Raw genomic sequence first — 21,291 nt, 5'->3', positions numbered from 1 at the left:
ATGGCATGCCAGTAATATTTAGTTGAGGAAAATCTCACTCCTTTCAGTAGTTATAGTCTATAATGGTGCTTTTCTAAGTAGGGAAGTTCCAGGCATTTTGAAAATGATAAATGCAAAAATACACCACAAGGTGGCACCATAGCCTCAAGTATCTCATTTAGGACGTATTTAATCTAAGAAACCCATACTTGCTTGGCAATGTTGGTATAGTTAAAATCTAGAGTTTATTGTATTCCTAGGGAGCAACAGAGGATTTTTATTCCTTTAGCTTCTTTATTCTCATTTCATCAATTATGCTTGATTTTACTTGCCAATATACTGTGCTATCAGATTAAAGTTTGAGGGAAGCAATTCAAATAAAGTCAACACAATAAGTATGCAGGTCCAATTCATGACGTGTCTTCACTCATTCTCCATTCTGTCAGGCAGTCATATATTTGTTCATTTAACCAATGTCCACAAATATTTACTGAGATTTCTTTCTGTAATACACATATGTCAAAGAGGCCCTGGAGACTTAATATGAGCAAAACCAGTCACTACCATTGGCTTTTAGCATGGTGGTAAAGATGGGCAATAATTATATAATCACAAATTCAAATTGCAACTGACAGATTCTATAAGAAGTATGTGATTCTACACTAAGGCAGTTGGAGATATGAGCAGAGTATTCCATCTGTTGAGATCTGAAAAATGATGAGTTATCTAGGTGAAAAGGGGAGAACAGAACGTTCTGAGTAGAAGGAACAAATTCAAGTCCTGGAATCAGGAGAGAGCAAGGAGAATGCCAGGGGCTGAAGGAAAGCCATTGTGGCTGGATGGCAACTCAGAGGTAGTAAAATAAGGTGAGAGGGGCCTAAGGAGTGGGCAGGAGACAGATCCTGCATGGCTCTAAAGCCTGAGACTAAGGATTCTGTCTTCATATTAAGAGGACTGGAGAGCTACAGAGAGGAGAGTGGGTGTAGCGGCCTAAAGCCCATGCCCTGTCACTGGTAAACCAGTAGCTTTAGCAGTGTCTAAGAAACATTCTGCCCTAGGTGCTGGATAGTGGCACAGCTCTGTTCACCTACGTCTGTGTGATTTGCTTTCTGATGGTGAAGAACACCATTTAAAGACAGTAATATAATTTCAATCTCAGCCATATTCATTAGATTCAAGATTTTTCTTCTAAAGAAACATGACTCCATTGTATTTATTTTGAATCAGCCTAAAAACCATTGTTTTTGAAGACAGAAAGCATTAAAGCATGATTTCTTAACAAACCAATAGACCCATTCAGCTCATTCATAACAAAATAAAAACCTTTCATATCTAAAATATGAAAGGTTTGAAAGATGGGTACATGGATGATTCAGTCAGTTGAGCATGCAACTCTTGATTTCGGCTCATGTCATGATCCCAGGGTCGTGGGACCAAGCCCTGCTTCAGGCTATGCACTGATGTGGAGCCTGCTTAAGATTCTCTCTCTCTCTCTCTCTCTCTCTCTCTCTATATATATATATATATATATATATATAGATATATAGATAGATATATATAGATAGATATATATATACCTATATCTATCTATCTATCTATATATATATCTATATATATATCTATATATATATCTATATATCTATATCTATATCTATATAGATATATATATATATATATATATCTCCCTCTCGCTCTCTCCTCCTTCCCTCTGCCCTCTCCCCTGCTTGTGCTGTCTCTCCCTCTCTAAAATAAAAAAATAATAATAAAAATAAAGCTATGAAAGAAAATGTTTATGGTCATGTTGTCCTAAAAAGAACTCTGTATTCGAAATCAGATCTGGGTCACATGACTGTGGGAAAGGTTATCTAATTTGGCTGGGCCTCAGGTTTCTTCATCTGCAAAATGAAGCATTGGTCTAGGTTATGTTCTTCTAACCCTGAAATTTTGTAAATCTGCAAATATATTTATATAAAGCAAAATGTATATGCAAATAATTTAATACAAAAAGAACAGGTGTTGGGCAACTACCTTGGTATGTATTTGAATAAAGTTGTGTGAATGGGGCTGAATGAGACTTATTTTGGATCTTAAGACATTTTCAATAAACTAAATTTTAATAAGCTACACTACCATTTATTGATAGTGTTCTATGTACCAGATCTTATGAAGATTATCTCATTTAATTCTCAGAAAATTCTTGTGAAATAGATGTTATTTTTAAATCCTGTTTTACTAATTAAAAAACAAAATTTACACAGATTCAGTAATTTGTCCAAAGTCACACAACTAATACATCTGAAGACCTATCTTGATATATCCAACTTCAGAATTTGTCCTTTTAATCATCATACTATTTATTATATTCCTTAAAGAACTGACATTTAAAAAAATGACATATATATTAAGTAGAGATAAGTTTGTTATTATATATATGGATTTCAAGTTATTTCTAAGTGATCCATTGAATAAGTACAGGAATTTTAATAAGCTCCCACATCTTCAACGTTTATTTATTTTTGGGACAGAGAGAGACAGAGCATGAACGGGGGAGGGGCAGAGAGAGAGGGAGACACAGAATCGGAAACAGGCTCCAGGCTCTGAGCCACCAGCCCAGAGCCCGACGCGGGGCTCGAACTCACAGACCGCGAGATCGTGACCTGGCTGAAGTCGGACGCTCAACGGACTGCGCCACCCAGGCGCCCCAATAAGCTCCCACATCTTACAACAAACAAAACTGCTTAATAGACTTCATTTAACTCATGCACTATCCTAGATATGGCTGTCAAGTTGCACTATTAAGCAAACCATCTCCTCGTTAATATGTTTTTGCTGTATCTGTAAAGGATATGCTTACAGAATTTTAACACCTCAGCTATACATTTTAAAGAAACAAACAAATAGCTTCCGTCATTTTTCTTCCTATGTCATATCCTGATGACAAACAATGGTGAACTTTGTTTCTCCTTTAGTCTCAAGCTCCTGATACCCAGAGCAAGGAAGCTGCCTGTTGGACCTTGTTTGGAGAAGTGGCTAAATGCATTTATATTGAGTTATTGCTCCTGTGTTGTTTTGTCTGTGGCTCCTGCTCTTGGGCATACTCAAGGTTTCATGGTCACATCAAAGGCATTGTGTTCTCTGTTGTGAGAACTGGTCAGTGTTGGTCAGATAATTTATCGTTTTATTGCTGGGACCCATTCTGATGATAGTCATGCTCAGTAGGCACTTGGTGTTTATGTCTGTTCCCTCAGTGCAACACATTTGCCTTAAGCCTGCGCTTCAAGAATCAGCTGTGATGAACTTATGGGTATCTTGAGGGTGGGGGTTCTTACTGAACCTTCAAAGGGGGCACATGGCCTATCAAGCCTCCTTACTGTAGGGGTGAAGGATGTTTCTCATCAGAGGCAAATCTTGCCCACTGAGCTTATCTGATGGTCACCAGGCTATATGTAGGTTTGGTGATGTTACCATCTGTAGCCATTTGTACAGTGCTGTGCTTATCTTTCTGACAGAACGATGTCAAGACAATAAAATAAATTTAGCAGTGGCTGCTTGTGAGACAAAAATTTAAAAACGGGTGCCTTGCTTAGTTCCTGTTTAGGAGGTGGCGTGTGACTATGACAGAGAAATGTGTTATGACGAGAGTAGAATATGGTCTATGTGCCTCTGTGTTTTCCCCTCCTGACTGTGAACAAACACATCTCTGTCATCGTGCCAGACCTCAAGAGAAGACTATTTAAAGCAGGAGTACTGGGGCAGACTGGCTAGGATAGGGGAGAGGGCAACCATTGCTGGCCCAGGAGAAAGCCTACACAAACAGCTACACAAAGAGCTAGTTGGATTGTTTTGGTGCGGGAAAAAAAAAAAAAAAAAAAAAGGTATTTATGTTCTCTGTAATTAGGAAAAGGGTTTAAAAAGAAGTGATGAAAGATCTTGGAAGCAGAGTTTCACAGTATGGTAAATAATATTCAGCTTGATAGCTTATAATCACAAAAGGCAGGGTTAACTCAATTAAAATACTTAGCTCTTTTATATGAGTTTTTGAGCAATTTAAGTTTTAAAATTTAAATTTTACAAATTCCCTTATACAAGTAAAACATTATGAATAATAGCCATTCTTTGAGAAATACTTTTTCTTCCACATGAGAAAATGGGACTTTGTTATCACTGCGGTGAAACACAAAACTACAATGCACACTTAATGTAAGAAACTTTAGAGTTAACTTGCCAAAGATACTCAACCTCATTTTGTCCCTTAAAAAAAGAAAAAAAAAGCTTACAAGGCATTCTATTACATGCATATCCATTTCATATGCATGAATCTCTTCATTCCCACAGACTAACAGAATGACAACTGAGGTCAAGGAAACAGAATATTCAATTCCCAGAAGACTAAGAACTTAGAGGCATATAAAAATGTCTCTAGTTATAAGATTTTTTAAAAACTGTGCCCATATAAACTCTTAACTGTTATGGAAAACATGCTTAACTGTAGGCCAAAAGGTTTAGGCTAGTTCAAAATCCCTTCCTGTTAATAATTTACAGTTACAGTGGATGGGTTACTGGGCAAGTCTTTCTAGGCCAAAGGAAGAATGTTGTTTAATGACATGATGACCTGGAATGTATAAGGATTCAGAATGATCCAGCATTCTCCCCCTCACCAAAAACCTATCTTTTACATCCAGTAGAAGACTGAGGTATAACGTTACTTTTCAAACTCAATTTTCTCAGATATCTTTTTTTTTAAGTTTGTTTTATTTATTTTTATTTAAGTAATCTCTGTCCTCAATGTGGGGCTCGAACTCACAACCCCAAGATCAAGAGTAGCATGCTCTTCCAACTGAGCTAGCCAGGTGACCCCAGATACCTTGTCTTAATACTTCACCATTTTACTTCACCTTTGCCATCACCTTGAATGAGATTATAGGATATTCTTTGGTAGACATTACTGAGGGTTAAGGTCACCAATCAAGGTAAGGTAGGTATGACCTGCTTGAAAGTTGAAAGTTAAAACTAGGAAACTGCCAAAATTATTTCCTTTTATGTTGTACAATGGAATAAAGTGGGGTTATTCTTTAATTCTTTCATATATTAAAAGGGTAAGATAGGGGTGCATGGGCGGCTTAGTCGATTAATTGTCTGACTCTTGATTTCGACTCAGGTCATAATCTCACCGTGGTGAGATCAAGTCCCCTGTCCAGCTGTGCCCTGACAATGCAGAGCCTGCTTGAGATTCTCTCTCTCCCTCTCGTTCTGCCCCTCCCCCACTCCTCACTCACGGGCATGCACATGTCCTCTCTCTCCCTCTCTCAAAATAAACATTAAAAAGAAAGAAAGAAAAAAAGCGTAAGATGGTAGAGGCTTTTATGCTAATACTATAGACAGATTTACTCTTATCAATAATCCAAAATGATCCCAGGAAGGTTGAAATATTCTTGGTTAGTCTGAGGCCAAAAAAGCAGTGTCAAAAGCCATAGCCCAGAGGTCAAAGGTATGGGCTGAAGAATCAGACAAGCCTGGGTTGAGTCATAGCTTAAACTACTAGTTGCAACCTTGGGCAATCAACCACTTATTTTTCAAATCCTAATATGTAAAGCAAAGATAATAATATATGTGCTCTATAGGACAGTTATGAGGCTTCACTGAGACAACAGATTTCACACACTTAGCATAGAGCTTAGCACAGAGAACAATGAACAGCATTTGCAGTGAGTATTCGCGTTTTGTCTTTGTTAGATCTGTGACTTAGGTTGGCCTGGTTCTGTCAGTTACAGCAGAGGACCCAATTCCCTGACCAACCCCATTCCTGTCTGTTCCTTTCAAAAGAGAGGGAGAAAGTACCACGTGGTACCTAGAGAGCCATTTCTCGTATGCCTTTGGTCCCTCATACAAGATTGTGTATGCAAGCTAAGGGGCTTTTTTTCTTTTTAAATTCTCCCATCTGAGTTCAAAGACTTATCCTTCCAAAGAATATGAGCTATAGTCACAGTTTATGATGTCATATTTGCTGTAGCATTTTGTTTTAGTTGCTGAAATATTCACAACCTCAGTTATTGCTTAGATCTTAAAAGAATTACAAGGGGAAGTCAAACTCCATTCTTCAGTAAAACCAGAACTGGGAATAGTCCCACTGGGCAATAAAAACATGAAAAGCTAAAAATACATCTATCTTTAGATCATAAAGCTTACAAAGTTAATCCAGATTCTTAATTTGACTAGGACCCTATCCTGATGCGATTTGTTTTGTTTTAATTCTAGAGAGAGAGTGTGAGCAGGGAGGAGGCACAGAGGGAGAGAGAGAATCTTAAGCAGGCTTCATGCTCAGCTTGGAGCCAGTCTTGGGGCTCAATTCCATGACCCTTGGATAATGACCTGAGCCAAAATCAAGAGTTGGATGCTCAACTGACTGAGTCACTCAGGCACTCCGGGGTATTTTTAAAGTAAGCTGCTTAGCCACATTTTAATCTCTGTACATCTCTAGCCATGGATTTTTAAACTTGTACTTAAGTACACTATTATACTGTAGTATTGCCTCAAATCCAAGATGTACCTTTTTTTTTTTTCTTTTTAATACTCTAGAAATTGGGATGTCTTATGATCAATAGATAAAGTTCTGTTGTGGTGATTCTTTTCCTTAAAAACTGATCTTAGGGGTGCCTTGGTTGGGTAAGCATCTGACTCTTCATTTTGGCTCAGGTCATGATCTCACGGTTAGTGAGATTGAGCCCTGATCTCACTTTTAGCACAGAGCCTGCTTAGGATTCTCTCCCTCCCTCTCTCTCTGCCTCTGTCCCACTCCTACTTTTTCGCTCTCAAAATAAGTAAACTTAAGAAAACAAAACAAAACAAAAACCTGATCTTAAACCAACACTGTCTCTTGCAATTGATGGTCTTACTTATGGAAATTGCTTTGTGATGTGACCTAATGATGTAATGATTGGAAAAGGAACAAGTTGATTATAAAAAGAAGATAACCCAAAAGACTTAAGATTTATGATACATATCATATGTACATGTGGGTCATTAGAGCCATCAATCTAGTTAACATTAGGCCTTTTTTAATGTTTGAACAAAACATGCTCCTTGTTAGTATAGTGGTGAGTATCTCTGCCTGTCATAATGTTTGAACATTACTTTAAAAGTCCCTCAGATTTATTCAAATTATGATGAATTATCATGTTTGTAATAGTACAATATCCCAATGAGACCAAAAATCCTCTCCAACTAGTTCTCAGAAACCTCTTGTCTCACTCTCATGGCACTTCCTTATTTTGAGGGTCCTTGTGAATAGCTAGAGTGACAGTCACACCTATAATTGTCAGGCTATAGAATCACATTAGCATGTGCTACCACACGTCATTCGAAACTTAACATGTACAGACAGTGCTTGGTACACAGTAGTTATTCAATAAATACCTTCTGGCTCACTGATGGGAAATGCAAAAGTGTGTTTTAATTACTGTTGAACTATATTTCTAGGCCCAAAATGGAGCTACTCCTACCCAAGTGCTACATGAGCAGATGGGCCTTCAGATAACTTTTGAGTCCCTATAAATGTTCCACTTGACTAGAGATGTGGTATATCCAGATAGTCAATCCCCCAATGCCAAGCCAACTCTGGGCCTTCTCACCCTAAACAAGGCTGATTATGTAACCCTGCCAATCAGATATTTTCCATTTTTCTCTTCCCTGTTCTTTATTCTTTATCCTATAAATCTTCCTTTTGCCCCATTTTGCAGTTCTCCAAAAGGAGACTGCCTCATGAAGTGTTAAATAAAGTTTGTATCACTTAAATTGTTTTCTTTAATCGTTTTCTGACATTGGGCATACATACAGCTTTTAACATTTGGGGAAAACCAAATTTCTAATAATGTCACCATTTTCCTTTTATCCTATGAAAAATCCCTTGAATTAATTTTGGGATTAACTTTTACATAATTAAAAGCCACTAATAAATCAAACTTTAAAAGTTATTTTCCTCCTGAGCCATAAAAACTATTTTTTTTTTCTGTTTTGTGAGCAAACATGAAAGCTACCACACTTAAAGGCAGAACACCACTTTCACAGAACATTGTATCAGAGATGGGAAACAGTTGTTAAAAAGAAACATCAGGCTCAAAATGGAGTCACTTGTGCAAGACCCACATAGGCAACCAAGACTTAATATCTAACCAAACTGCAGTGACCTTTAACCAGTCAATCTGGAATTAACCAATCAGTACCAGTGAGGCCATCTGCATGACAGACCCCCACCCTTTCCCCAAAGGAAGGTGACCTTGCCTGAAACAATTCACTTTTTGTTAGAAACTTCCTTTTGCAGCCCCCTTCTGCCTATAAAAGCCTTTCATTTTGTATACCTTCTTGGAGCTCCTTTCTATTTGCTAGATGGGATTCTGCCCATTTCATGAGTGGTTGAATAAAGCCAATTTGATCTTTAAATTTACTTAGTTGAACTTTGTTTTTTAACACAGCAAAATGTGATGTCAATAGCTAATGATGTGAAACATTTATCAAGGACCAATTAACTTCAAATGACCAAAATTATAGACAACAATCACCTTTAGGAACTATGACACCCCTTAGCAACTATGTCGCAAGTTGTTTTGCAAATATTTTAATCAATTAATTGGAAAAATAACAGCCCATATGTAACAGGGAAGGAAAAAAAAATGTAAGGAAAAACCAAAAAGGACGAGAAAGGGAGGAAAGGAGGAAGAAAGTGGATTTATCTTAAACTATTTAATCCAAATTAAAAATAAAAATTCCTGATCTCTAAAATGGTTTACATTCCAAAAAAGGAAAAGAAATTCTTTGAATGCTGACATTACAACAGGCACAGAATCAGCTGCTAGATCTTAAAATAAGAATTACTTCTATGCCTATTGTCCACAAATCATGACTCAAAAGCGAACTTCAAATACTACTAAATCCATTTCCTTATTTGTTACTTAACTCCATCAGAGCTAATAGAAGATGCAATGATCACAGAACTTATAGACAGGAGGAACAAAGTGGTCTGGTTTTGCTCATATTTTACCCACATACAGACAGAAAAACTATATACTTAATTTTTCAAAACTAAAATAATGTAAGAAACCTCACACTTTTCCCCTTAATAGCATAACTGACATGAGTAAAAACATTCTTTTTTTTAAAAATTCTTTTCTTACGTTTGGCCCAATAGCTTCAGGAACTAAAATAATCTCTTCTAGGCTTTATTGAAGAAGGAGGGATATGTGCACAATTTCTATAGCATCAAAAGAAAGTTTCATTGAGGTAGGTACAGAGGATTTCTCATCAGGAAGCATGTATATGCTTATCACATATACAGGTGATGTTTTAAAAACCCTCTACAAATGTTTTTGAGTTACAAGATGTATGACACATTCTAGCTTATTATCCCAGGTTCAATGTACTATTATTTGGAGCTCTTGTATTTGCACTTTTCTAAGAACCACAGTTAAGAATAAAAGGCAGAGGAAACTGATCACTTCCTGTCTCCAAATAATGTCAAACCCGCCTATGCTGAATTGATATACAAGCTCAGATAAACACTATTTTCAGGCAAGCTGTGAATTATATTAAATGACTCTGAAAGAGAAAAAGAAAAGCCACGGCTTAAATTGTTAGTGAAGGAAGGCCTTGCTTGAAATTCATGTCAACTTTCCATTCTGCAAAGCAACTCATCCACATAGAAATAGTCAAAAAAAGGACTTCATTTAATTAGTGATATTTAGACTTTTGCATAGAAAAAGGTTACAAAGTAATGCAAAAAAGACTAGGTACAATAATTTTAAAACAAATATTTAAAAGTATAATTTTGTATAATGTTTAACATTCTCATGTTTATTGCTTTCTCCACACAGCAGAGAAATGAAGTGCGTAATAATACATGCTGTGTCTTTACCTTTCAAACATAAAATCTCACGTGCTCAATTTCAATGTATTAAGAGATTATTTTGTCATTAAAAATAAAAAAAAAACACCGTTATGCAGCACTAGTCTAGGCATGAACAAAAAATAATTTATGTACATCCCACTGCATACATTCATCTTGATTTGGGATCAAATGCAATCATGAGCTTGACAAAGAGCATTTAAAAATCGTGGCTTTTCTCTTCCCAATGCTCTCTCCCTGTCTCGTCACCTCCAGAAATGCAGCTTTTCCCAAAGGGCAACAAGAATAGGTATTACACATTATCAGGACAAAATGAAGAGGATAAATAGGTAAAAACAGTCCAAATGAAACAATAAATTAACCTAAACTTTTACACACTGGAGAGTTTTCAAGTTGGCATGAATCAAATAGCTTCTGGGGGGCACATGGTAGGCAAGTGCTTCTAGGTGCACTCTATGTATGGTTTTACATAAAGAAGCACCAAATTTTGAGCCGTGGAAAAAAAAAGTGCCTGGGGGCTTGCAGGCAGGGCAGAAATGGCTGTTAATCTGAGCACTGATGGAATAATTGCTTATACCAATGCATTGCTAAATGTCACCATTTGGCAGGCAAGTCTGTACAAAGAAAGAAAACTAAGATAAAACTAGGTCTTTCAACTTGAAAATTATTTTCAGCAATCCTTTTGGCCAACAAAAACCTCTTGGTTTCAACAGAGTACTCTTCGCTGGCATTTTGTTAAAATGTCTGCAGCCTAATACAAGACTTCTGTCCCTTTCCTGTCTTAACCTAACCTCTATGATCTTCTTTACTTGTGCAATGTTAATCTGTTCACAAGAAAACTTTACTAGCTCAGGCACTTATGAAACACAAATATATATATTTTTTTTCCATCTAGTTTCAAGAGAATCCAGTCAGGGCTTTTTTTTTTCTTCCCCAATTCAGACATACTGATGCACTCCTGGATGGTACAGTCCATATATTTCCCAGGAAACTTCTAAATGAGAACAAGTGTGAAGTTTTCAAAAGTTGCTGATGTCAGTTACCAAGCTGCCTTAAACAAAACAAGAGAGAAAAGATAATACCACATTTCCACTTGTGAGGTTTGTGTCTCAAATAGCTTTATTGTTCCTTTGTGGATCTGTAGACATCTGTATGGCTACTTTCAGGGTGCAGAGGTTTAAGCTGACTCTGAAATGAAGGACATTCAGTTACTATTGCAAAAAGTTCAATGCAAACTTAAAAAGCTCCCACTTCTGTCCCCCAGGGTCGGTAAGGTTTACTGTTTGTTCCGCCGCTGGTCTGCTGAGGGCTGGAGGTGGCTGACACCGTTAGGGGCGGGCTGATGGCGGTGGCGGCTGCCACTGCTGCAGCTGCGTTCGGGGGGAGCATGGGGAAGGCCCCCGCGAAGGACAGAGGGAAGCTGTGCGCGGCTGCGGTGGCTGCTGCAGCGGCCGCGTGGACAGTGGCCGAGAGGGACAAGAGAGAGGTGGACAGAGGTGGCACGCAGGGGGCAACGCTGCCCGTTGACGGCATCCGAAGGGCAGAATCGGCGTGGGCAAACGTGGCCGTGAGCAGGGCGGAGCCGTGGGCAGGAGGCACTTCTGAAGCCGTGGAGAGGCGACAAGGCGTTGACTCGGAGGCGTGGAGTCCGTTGGGTTGGAGCAGGGCAGCGGGGAGATGGTGGAAGGCCGCCGCCCAGTGGTGCGGGTGCAGGGGGTGATGGTGGTGGGCCAGTGAGGACGTCATGGCCGCCGCCTCCCGCTGCGAGGCGCACGTGCTGAGATGAGAGACCAGTCGTACCCGCAGGGGATCCGAGGAGTCCAGGCCCTCCACGGAGCTCAGATACCTGGCCACCTCCGTTAAGCACTCCCGGAATCCAATGCTCATGAAGTCCATGGCAAGAGCATGTGCGTCAAAGTAGCCTAGAAGGGGGTTTGAGTGAAGTGGGGGCCAGGGCAGGGAGTGAGAGAAAACGGCACAATTACTGTGAGTAAACACCAACTGTGCTCCTCTCGGCGCTGCAGAAGATTCAAGCGGGATGACGACCCTTTCTGAAAATGTTGCCAGTTATTTATGGTTGTAACTTCTGCAGAAGAAAGTACACTTTGCAATTCACATGTGTGACAGGGCTGGCAATGCTCTATGCTACAGTTGTTCTTGCAACCAAATACTATGGTGGGGAAAAAAATTAAGAACATCCGTGTTTCAAACACTTCCATAAAAAACCAGGAGGGGATGTCTCTCCTTTTGTACGGTGGGATAGTGAAATTCCCTCGTAAACTTTTGCACGGAAGTACCGAGTTTCAGTCTCTTTGTCTCTGTCACATGAGGTGGAGATTAAAGGGTTTATCTGAAACATCCTCACTCTTGGCATTTGTCACAGAGTTATGAAATGTATCTTAGCAGCTTGAAGACCTTCTTTAAGAATATGCTAGAATCTCTTAATAAACTCAACAATGCTTTTTGACTCAGTGTTTTTTTTTTTTTTCAAAGTGAAAACATCTTGTCGTTAGTTTGTAACAAAAAGATTTGATGAAAACAAAATGACTTTTTAAAAATCTTGGTTACTAATTTGAAGATCTTACTTTTCTATCATGCAATATCAGGCTGCTTTACTGATATGAGATTACTATACCTCTTTACTTTTCTTAAACTTAAATATATATTTCCTTCAGTGGTTAGCTTACATTTTCCTGGCATCTACCCAGGAAAAAGATGTGCATTAATTTTTCAGTGTGTATGCATGCACAGCCCACATCGAAGGTCACTACCGTAAAAATGGCTAGAGCTGGGTCACATTTAGAAGAATCCCTTTTTATCCACTGATAATACACTGGACAGAAAATAATAAAGTATTTTTATTAATAGTGCCAATTTAGGATAGAATAATAATCAGACAATTGGGGAAATGTCACCATTTGAATGGGTGACCTCTCATATGTACAGATGCATCTTTTTTCAGATTCTTTCTCATTTGTAACTTTTTTTTTTTTTTAGCTATTTTCAAATTAAAAATTTACTCAGTTTTGGGATATGGGTATATCTAAATGAGAAATACCACAAAGTTACTTTCATCTAAGGCATTTATATTATCTTTTTCATGTTTCTGTAGATCAAAGTATTACCTGTTTCATTTATCATCCACTAAAAATTAAACCATCTTATTCTGTAATCAAAGCATTTGGAAAATAGTATTCACAATATTCACAGTCCTAAATAAAGTTAGAATATCAACAGAAATTTGGAAGTCCCAAAAACACATCTGAGGCAAAAAATACACCATGAAAACAGTAAAAATAACAGCACAAAGCAGATATAAGAGAATATCATGAAATGTGGGAGATCAGCAACAAAAATAGTTAGCATCCCAGAACTTCAGCTTAGTTAGCAACAAAGTCCCTGGGATTAAGAGGGAAAGCTCTTCCTGAAGACGACGCCTCCGTGGACAGATTTCACATGAGGACCCTCAGGGTTCGTTGCAGGGCATTGCAGGCTTCTAATTTTCATGAGGTAAGGAGGGAGGAAATCAACAGAAGTCAGAGTCCAGAAATGCAGAGGGATCTAGAAATTTAGGTCCCTCTCTAAATTCTCTCTAGAAGTTACCTCAATACCAAGATAGACTATAAAGAATGGAACAACATAATTGGAGCCCCAGGAGCTTCCAAGAATTTTCATGAGCGGGTACAAGGTGATCGAAAGTTGTGGTTTGCCAGCTGTATGTTGTTATACGTGGCTGAGTTCTCTGTTGCATATTAAGGAGTATCAATTGTGTAATTCCTATTATGTTGCTGAATGCAGAGGGAAATGGCGACCAACAGCTGTCTCCTGGGAATAGATATTGGGCCAATAATAAAAGCACACGGGGCCATTCCACACCACTTCCTTCATGCCATCACTGTTATGCGGCTTTAAGTGAATAAACTCACAACAATCTTGTGAGGTAGACACTATGGCTGTCATTTTGCAGATGAGAAAATGGGCTCAGCGAGGGTGAGTAGTTTACCTAGGGTCACAGAGCTAATATATGGCAGATCAAGGATTTGAAACCAGGCAACCCAACTGCAGAGTCTATGCCCTTCACCACTGGGAGGGAGGCCCCTACAGCAGTTGTGAGTCTTTGATGATGTGAGATCACATTGCCCGCCCCTCCTGTTTAAGGCCCACATTTTCTCCTATGGGATGACCTCTCTAATGACTTGGCAGTCAGGCTACTTGTGTGGAGCTTGCTTGGAAATGTCTGTTCATAAACTATTCTGGGATGAATTTTAGGACTGTTCAGGTAGCCAAGAATAGCAACCAAGAATGGAACTTAGTTTTTATAATAAGGCATAAGAACAATATTACTCTTTAGAAGTATAGCTCATGCCAAATATTTGAAACCCTGATAAGAATTCTTGGCTTTGTGGTGAACAACACCAAGGGAGGCAGAGCAATCAAAAAGCTGTTCCTGCACCATCACTAACTCAACCAGTCTTCTACATCTGAGGTAGCAGGTGCAGAGACAAAATCATGGGGCTGGAGGTGCTTTAGAGATCAGAGTGCTAGTGTAGGCCTCACAGTACTGCAGAGCACTTCTGCCTTGGGTTAAAGGTCAAGCACCAGCCAAGTTGGGCTGGATCACTGGCTTCTATGATTTCATCCAGTTCTCCTCTATTATGTAAGAACTTTTACATCCTATTCTGAGGGTTACATTTTAATGATTAGAAATAACAATTCTATACCCATTCAGGATGGTTTCTAGAGAAGGTGGGCTTCTCTTTAAAGTGTTTACTTCCCACCTAAAAGATTGTGAAGGCCAGTGCTGATGTTTTGTTTTTTAAGTTTACTTATTTTGAGAGAGAGAGAGAGAGAGAGAGAGAGAGAGAGAGAGAGAACGAACAAACAGGGGAGGGGCAGAAAGAGAGGGAGAGAGAGAATCCCAGGCAGCTTCCACACCATCAGTGAGGAGCCCAATGTGGGGCTTGAACCCATGTACTGTGAGATCAGGACCCAAGCCAAAACCAAGAGTTGGACACTTAACTAACTGAGTCATCCAGGCACCCCCAGGGCTGATGTTCTAAAGGGCTTCAGGGGAGCCTGGGTGGCTCAGTTGGTTGAGCATCTGACTTCAGCTCAGGTCATGATCTCACAGCTTGTGAGTTCGAGCCCCGCATCAGGCTCTGTGCTGACAGCTCAGAGCCTGGAGCCTGCTTCTGCTTCTGTGTCTCCCTCTCTCTCTGCCCGTAACCTACTCACATTCTGTCTCTCTCTCAAAAATAAATAAATATTTAAAAAAATTAAAAAATAAATAAATAAATAAAGGGCTTCAGCAGTATGGCCATACTGGAGTTAAGTACTAAAGTACTTCTATACCAATTGGTAAATAGCTACTTCCCTCCAATGCTTTGCCTCTGCTCTGATCTAGGGCAAACTGTGATACTATGTGATAAGAAGCTAATGCTGAGCAGAGAAGCCTCCAGGATGGAGGGAAGCACTTAGCCCCTGGTGGTACCCTCTCCCAACCCAGTTGTCAAATGTACTGAGTAACAAAAACACTCTTGGTTAAGGTGAATAGCAAAGGCTTGCTTGAAGGCTAAAAACAATACAAAAGGGCAAAATCAAGTCTCAGTAACATGTGAGAAGAAGGATAATAAAATGTGAACAAATTATTACAGCTTTCAGGATCTCGTCTATTTTCAATATAACATGAGGGTCCATCCCCCACCTCTGGATGATTCTAGTACAGAAGATATCTCTCCAGGGCACTGGGCCAGGGGCACCTATTCCTGTTTGCTCTCTGCAGGAATGACTGCTCCATTAGTAGTTTCCAGTCCAGAGAATTACTACCTACACTTCAAATGTTCTGTCTGGTCCAAACCCAAGACCAACCAAAATCTGAAAACAATGAAAATAATTCTTAAGTTAATTCCTTTGAAATAGTTGTACTGTATTGAGTCCCAGCCTTGATCTAATGGAGTCTGGGGGAAGGGAAAGAAGAAGAGAAAAAGATTGCCTTTAACCTCCAGTTTATGTTTGGATGTTTGTGTGTTTGTTTTGTCTTTCTGTACAGATTCCAGCATGTGCTTCTGAGGTCCCAAACAAATCTCTGACCAGGCTGCTGTGAATGAAGCTTTACTCCCACAGTATTATGAAAGCAAACACAAGCCCAGGGTCAAGTGCTTCTTTTGTTCCAGAAGTTCTTTCCCACGAGTTCAATCCTGCCATTAGCATTGATTTCTACAGCTTTAATCTGGGACCTCCTATCTCAGCTTGTTAAAGAACTGTTCAACTATGACTTTCCTATAATCTTAGGGGAGGGGAATGAAAAGAGAAAGACGGAAAGGGGGTAAAAATGAAGTCACCTACTTACCTTTACCCCCAGTTGCCTGAAGCATCTTTAAATGATCTACTGTCATTTGCAGTATTTCGGCTTTCTCTAACTTTGCAGATCCCTGCATAAACAAATCATGAAGTCTTATAAGTCCTATGGAAACTGACTTGGAACATTTTACACTGGATTTTCAATTTTTCTTCTCACTAGAAAAGTCTAAATTTAATTTTTTTCATAGAAAAATCTGAATTCTTTGCAAGCTTTACATGCAAACAATAATTATTATGTCATACCTAATGACAGATATTTGCCAATTTATCATTTAAAGACTAAAAAGCATAACAAATAATTTTTTAATCATATGATTAAACTATACTCCAAAGATCACTCCACTAAAACTATTACACTGCAAAAACGTCAAATCTTGTATCCAATCTCTACCCTATATTGGGGGACATTCAACAGTCTAGATCAGCTGAATCCAACTCTGAAGGTTAAGGAAATAGGATCTTAGCAAATTAGATTTTTCAAAAATAAAAAGTCCTAGTAAGCCTTTAAGATACACCCCTGGTTAAGGAGAACCAAAAACAAAAAAGGGAAGCCTTAAGGTTTTTTGGTTTTTTTTTTTTTTTTTCCAAAAATTACCAGCAGGTGTCACTGTGAATTCCAAGTTCATAAACAAGAAAGCATAATTTAGTCCTACCTAGTAAGCATCAGAAATGCTTAAAGATTATTTGAACCCTTTAGAACAGTTCTTAATAAAATGCCTTGGGAATATATTTATACGTTCTACTTTTCAAAATAAGGCAACCTCTAGAAACCAACCAAAATACAAATGTGCCACCTTGAACTGCCTCAGAGGACTCGGGTAGCTTCTAATTTCCTGGAAAAACTAAACAATTAAATCAATGTGTCTTTCTCAAAAGGAAACTGAAGTTTTCTTCAAGTTCCTATGCTCTACTTTTTTGTGAAAATTATCAGCACTCTGTACATGGTGAGAGTGCCAGAGTCATTGAAACCGCTAGAAAGAACACTTCTAATCACACCGTAACAGGGCCAGCTCGCCAGGGTTGGTAGCCAAGCCTGGCAAATGGGAAAGCCTGTGTTTATGGTAACTAACTGCCAAACAACTGAGGTTAGCTTTTAAGGTTTAAGTCAACATTTAGGAAAAAAAATCTAACAAACTGATGGGAAAAATACTCACCAAATAACTGCAGACATTTCGGTACCCAAAGTGAAAACAGTGATTACTGATGCTTTCATTTTCAGCCTATTGTCATTGAAAATGTTACTAATCAAAACTACAATTTCCACGTTACATTTAGCTTACCAAAGTCGGTTTCAGCATATAGGTATCTTTTTTTTTCTCTCACAAATGTATAATCAAGAGCCTGTTACATCTTGCACTTTTGTCAATATTCACTTTTTCCATCAAGATGTACAGGAGTTTCAGTGAAAGTAATAACAAAATTGCAGTTTCTGGATAATTGCCAAGGGCTTTTGTAGGGCTTGCTGTATAATGTTTGTAGTTCAAGAAGTAAACAACAAAATGACATAAACAAACAACTGCTGTCTTATATGCTATTTGAATTAAATTGAAAGTATTTTCAACAGTGTATGATGCCATATTCTTTGAAAGATGCTCTTAGAAATCTGTGCCATTAGCCATTGTGGAAGAGATATAAAACTTTTCCAAGAAAACAAAGGAAGATTTAAACATTTGGCTTCCTCCTTTTCTAAGTATGCAAAAAAAAAAAAATTTTTTTTTTTTTTTTTTTGGTAAAGGAATACTTGAATTCTGAAAGAGGGAATTGTTGGCTAGTTTTATTTTTATCAAACTTCCAAAGAGATGCCCCAAATAGAACACCACTCTATTAATCTAGGGATTAAAAATGAAACCAAGTGATTTGGTAAATAAATTTTATTAGTATTACCATTCAGGAACTAGAGCTAGAAATGTTACTTCCTGGACTTTTGTTATTTTTAAAATAAAAAGCGCTTCTTTTTTTTTTTTAGCAGTTTACAAAAAAGTGAAATTTTGTGATATGTGTGTGTGTGTGTGTGTGTGTGTGTGTGTGTGTGTGTATTTAAAGAGTATGACATACAGCTGGGTTTTGAACAAAACCACTACTGGTGTTCATAGAAAAGACAGAGAAAGCATGAACACTGTTACCCTTAAGGGAAAATAAGCTGAAGAATGGAAATGTTTTTCAACTTCATGATGGATTATGTTTTTAATAGTTTTGCCACAACAAAGCATTTTATTGAAATAGCTGCTCTGTGCCAGATCAGGGCACATACACCATTATTTTAATGAGCTTTAACAAGAACCCACATTCCCAGATGAGAGAATCAGATTTTCTGAGTCTTTTGGTGGGGTGGTCAGGGGTGAGGGTTGCTTACTTGTTTCTCAAAAGCAGTTGGCACCAGTCGTCTCAACTCCGATAAACTGTTATTTATCCGATCTCGACGCCTTTTCTCTATTATCTATCTCAAAGAAAGCAAAACAACAACAAAAATTTATGAATACACAAATGACAAAATTACTCTTAATGGAAGAACACCACTGTTATACATTAGTCTGAATCACACGAACTAAAAAGAAAAAAAAAATCACATACCCCTCTCCTTTTCTTTCTTGCCATAATCTGAGATGTTGTTGTTGGGGAATTCGATCTAATCACAGAGCTAGTACTTTGCCTGTGAAACAGGAACAGTACATCAGGTGCTGCATTAACATAACAATGGTTTCTTCTGGGTACTTCATAGCACCCATTAAATATTGAGTGACTGCACAGCTCAGGTCTGTATTATTTTATTCTTAATTCTTACTTTTCTCCTCACATACTTTGTTTTCAGCCCTTGTATCTCTTTTCATGCCCTTTTTTTTTTAACAAGTAATCCAGACACCGAATCCATTGGCAAAAACATCCCTCAACTTTTAAGTCTTGCAGTGAAAAAATTACAGGCAGACAGAATGAGAAGTTAGAAATTAGTACTTCCTGGTGCCACTCAAAAACGTTTCTTGAAAATCAGCTAATCTCTAATAGCATCCTTCCTGCACCCTCCTCGTCAGACCCACTAAACAAAGCAAAGCAATTTTAAAATAAAAGCCATGTTTAGCACCACTATCAAACAGATATAAGGTCATCACATGTCAAACTGTTGTCCCTAGATGCAATCTTCAAAATAAACAGAAGTTATCGTACTATCTCAAAACTTCAATTAGACATATCTCACAACAGGAAAAAAAAATGTAATGTTTTGTATACTAATCTTCCAAAAGAATGCCCCAAATTAAATAAGGCACTGACAGGGAAATTAAAATTACATCAACTACTAGGTAAATGTTCTAGTTTGAAAACGAAACTGTAGGTGAGTATCCCCCCCGTCTTCAAGCTAAGCTTAAATCTCTATAGGGGCTGCAATCAATCTTGAGTTTACTAATGAAAAGGTATTTTATACTGAAAGTTCAATCAATTATCACTTATAACTTTTATGATGCTTTCTAGTTTGTGCATGTTTCTCTTCATAATTCATGGATACTATGCTTCTTTATGTTCTCGAAATCTCCAGGTTCCTGTTATTTGCTCTCTTTCATTTTAGAAATGTTGCACACACCAGGTTCTTATTACCTCACCTTCTCACTTCTGGATCTTATTTCTGAATTAACTGTCTCCCTCAGTCCCACCCCATCTCAACTGGTTTCATCTTTCACAAGGCTTCTTCTGTTTTTCAGATCTCATTTTTTTTTAAGACGACACACGCTTTAAAAATAATTAAAAGATACTTTGCAAACGCTTCCTGTAAATATCTTTGCTGTTGCTGATTTCACGCTTTGGCTTGTGCTTACGAGAATAACGATGTGGAAAGAAAACCAGTATTCCAAAGGTAGGAAGAATTTTGCTCTTTGAGTGACAGCTGCAGATAAATAATTAAGGAGCTTGTGGGGATGCCAATTAGAAGCAATTATCATTTGACCCGCCTTGGCACTAAAATGCCTCGGTAATCTCCCTCTGTCACTGGAAAGTGGAGGTCTGGCTTCTGTGATCACGACTCCGATCTTTTCCAGACTTAACAGCAAGCAGTCGAAGAGATGATCTACGCCCGAAACGACCCGTCACTCACTCTCCCGTAAACCCACTCACACACGGCCAACGGAGAGCTTAACCTCCTTAGCCTTAACATCGCAAACTCCTTTAATGTCTCCAAAAGGCAAGTCATCATTTTAGGCTCTTGAAAAATTAAAAAAAAAAAAAAATTCAATCTGTTTTGCTTTTCACCTGGCCCATCCTTAAAGTGCTCCCACAGTTTCAGAGGCGGGGGCGTCGCCCGTCGCCAGCCGGTCCGCTTGCCTAACGCTGACAGCCTGGGACCCTCCCTCGCCAACTCCTGCGCAGTCTTTCAGTCGCGTCCCCTTTCCTCTCCGCCCCACCCCTGGTGTGAAAGCCGACATCCCCCGCCCCACCCCAACGCACGCTCCGTGAGCGCCCACCGCTCAAAATTTCCCGGGCAAAACTTTCCCCGCTATGTTAGGACGCCGCGGAGAGGAGCCTTGGGATTTCCAAGGAGCCGCTCGCGCACAAAGCTCCCCGACGCCTCGGGCTCCGGGCAGTCCCCGTCGAGCCCGCGCTCACCCCGAGTAATTGTTCTCGCTCCCCACGTCGATGGTCTCGTCCATGTCGCTCTCGGAGGTCGTCTCCTCGCAAGGGCGCTTCATCGCGGCGAAGACGGCGCTGGGCACAGCCCAGCCCGAGCCACCGACGCCGAGCGGGGCGCAGCGCCCTCCCTGCCTGCCTCCTCCCTTCCTCCCTCCCTCTCTGGGCCCGGGCAGGCGCGGCTCCCGCGGCGGCGCGGTCGGCTCCTCGCGGCTCTTTCCCACGCCGCAGCCGAGCTCGGCCGCAAGAACCGGCGCCGGCCACGCCCCTCCGCGCGGGCGGGGCCACCTCGCCCGCCTCCCGCGCGCAGGCCCCGGCCGCCCCGCCGGGTTCCGCCTCCTCGGGGTCGGCGTGGCCCGCGATTGGTTGGGGCGGAGGGGCGGGGCCGCGCTCGCCAATGCTCGCGGCGGAGGCTTCTGCAGAGGCGTGGGAACGCGGCCGCGCACCTG

At 39.7% G+C, this 21,291-nt stretch overlaps 1 protein-coding gene across 3 annotated transcripts; it reads right to left on the bottom strand.

The window, feature by feature from the left end:
* Positions 1-9,175: 9,175 nt before the first annotated feature.
* HEY2 (hes related family bHLH transcription factor with YRPW motif 2) lies at positions 9,176-21,079 on the bottom strand. 3 transcript variants are annotated; one of them, XM_023254323.2, is made up of 6 exons: positions 20,822-21,079; positions 18,806-18,884; positions 18,588-18,671; positions 16,224-16,305; positions 11,155-11,796; positions 9,176-11,062 (listed from the first exon to the last, which is right to left on the bottom strand). In XM_023254323.2, exons 1-6 carry the CDS (start codon positions 20,902-20,904, stop codon positions 11,052-11,054), a joined length of 981 nt encoding a protein of 326 aa, XP_023110091.2. In that variant the 5' UTR covers positions 20,905-21,079; the 3' UTR covers positions 9,176-11,051. The 3 variants fall into 3 exon arrangements, with proteins under 3 accessions (XP_023110091.2, XP_003986577.2, XP_019686729.2); XM_003986528.6 differs by having other exon boundaries at positions 9,176-11,796; positions 20,822-21,078; XM_019831170.3 differs by lacking the exon at positions 20,822-21,079 and adding an exon at positions 20,468-20,606 and having other exon boundaries at positions 9,176-11,796.
* Positions 21,080-21,291: the final 212 nt, after the last annotated feature.

The sequence above is a fragment of the Felis catus genome, chromosome B2 (assembly GCF_018350175.1).
Source record: "Felis catus isolate Fca126 chromosome B2, F.catus_Fca126_mat1.0, whole genome shotgun sequence".
Taxonomy (NCBI): Eukaryota; Metazoa; Chordata; class Mammalia; order Carnivora; family Felidae; genus Felis; species Felis catus.
The sequence above is the reverse complement of the archived record's forward strand: the minus strand, read 5'-3'. Positions and strand labels throughout refer to the sequence as shown.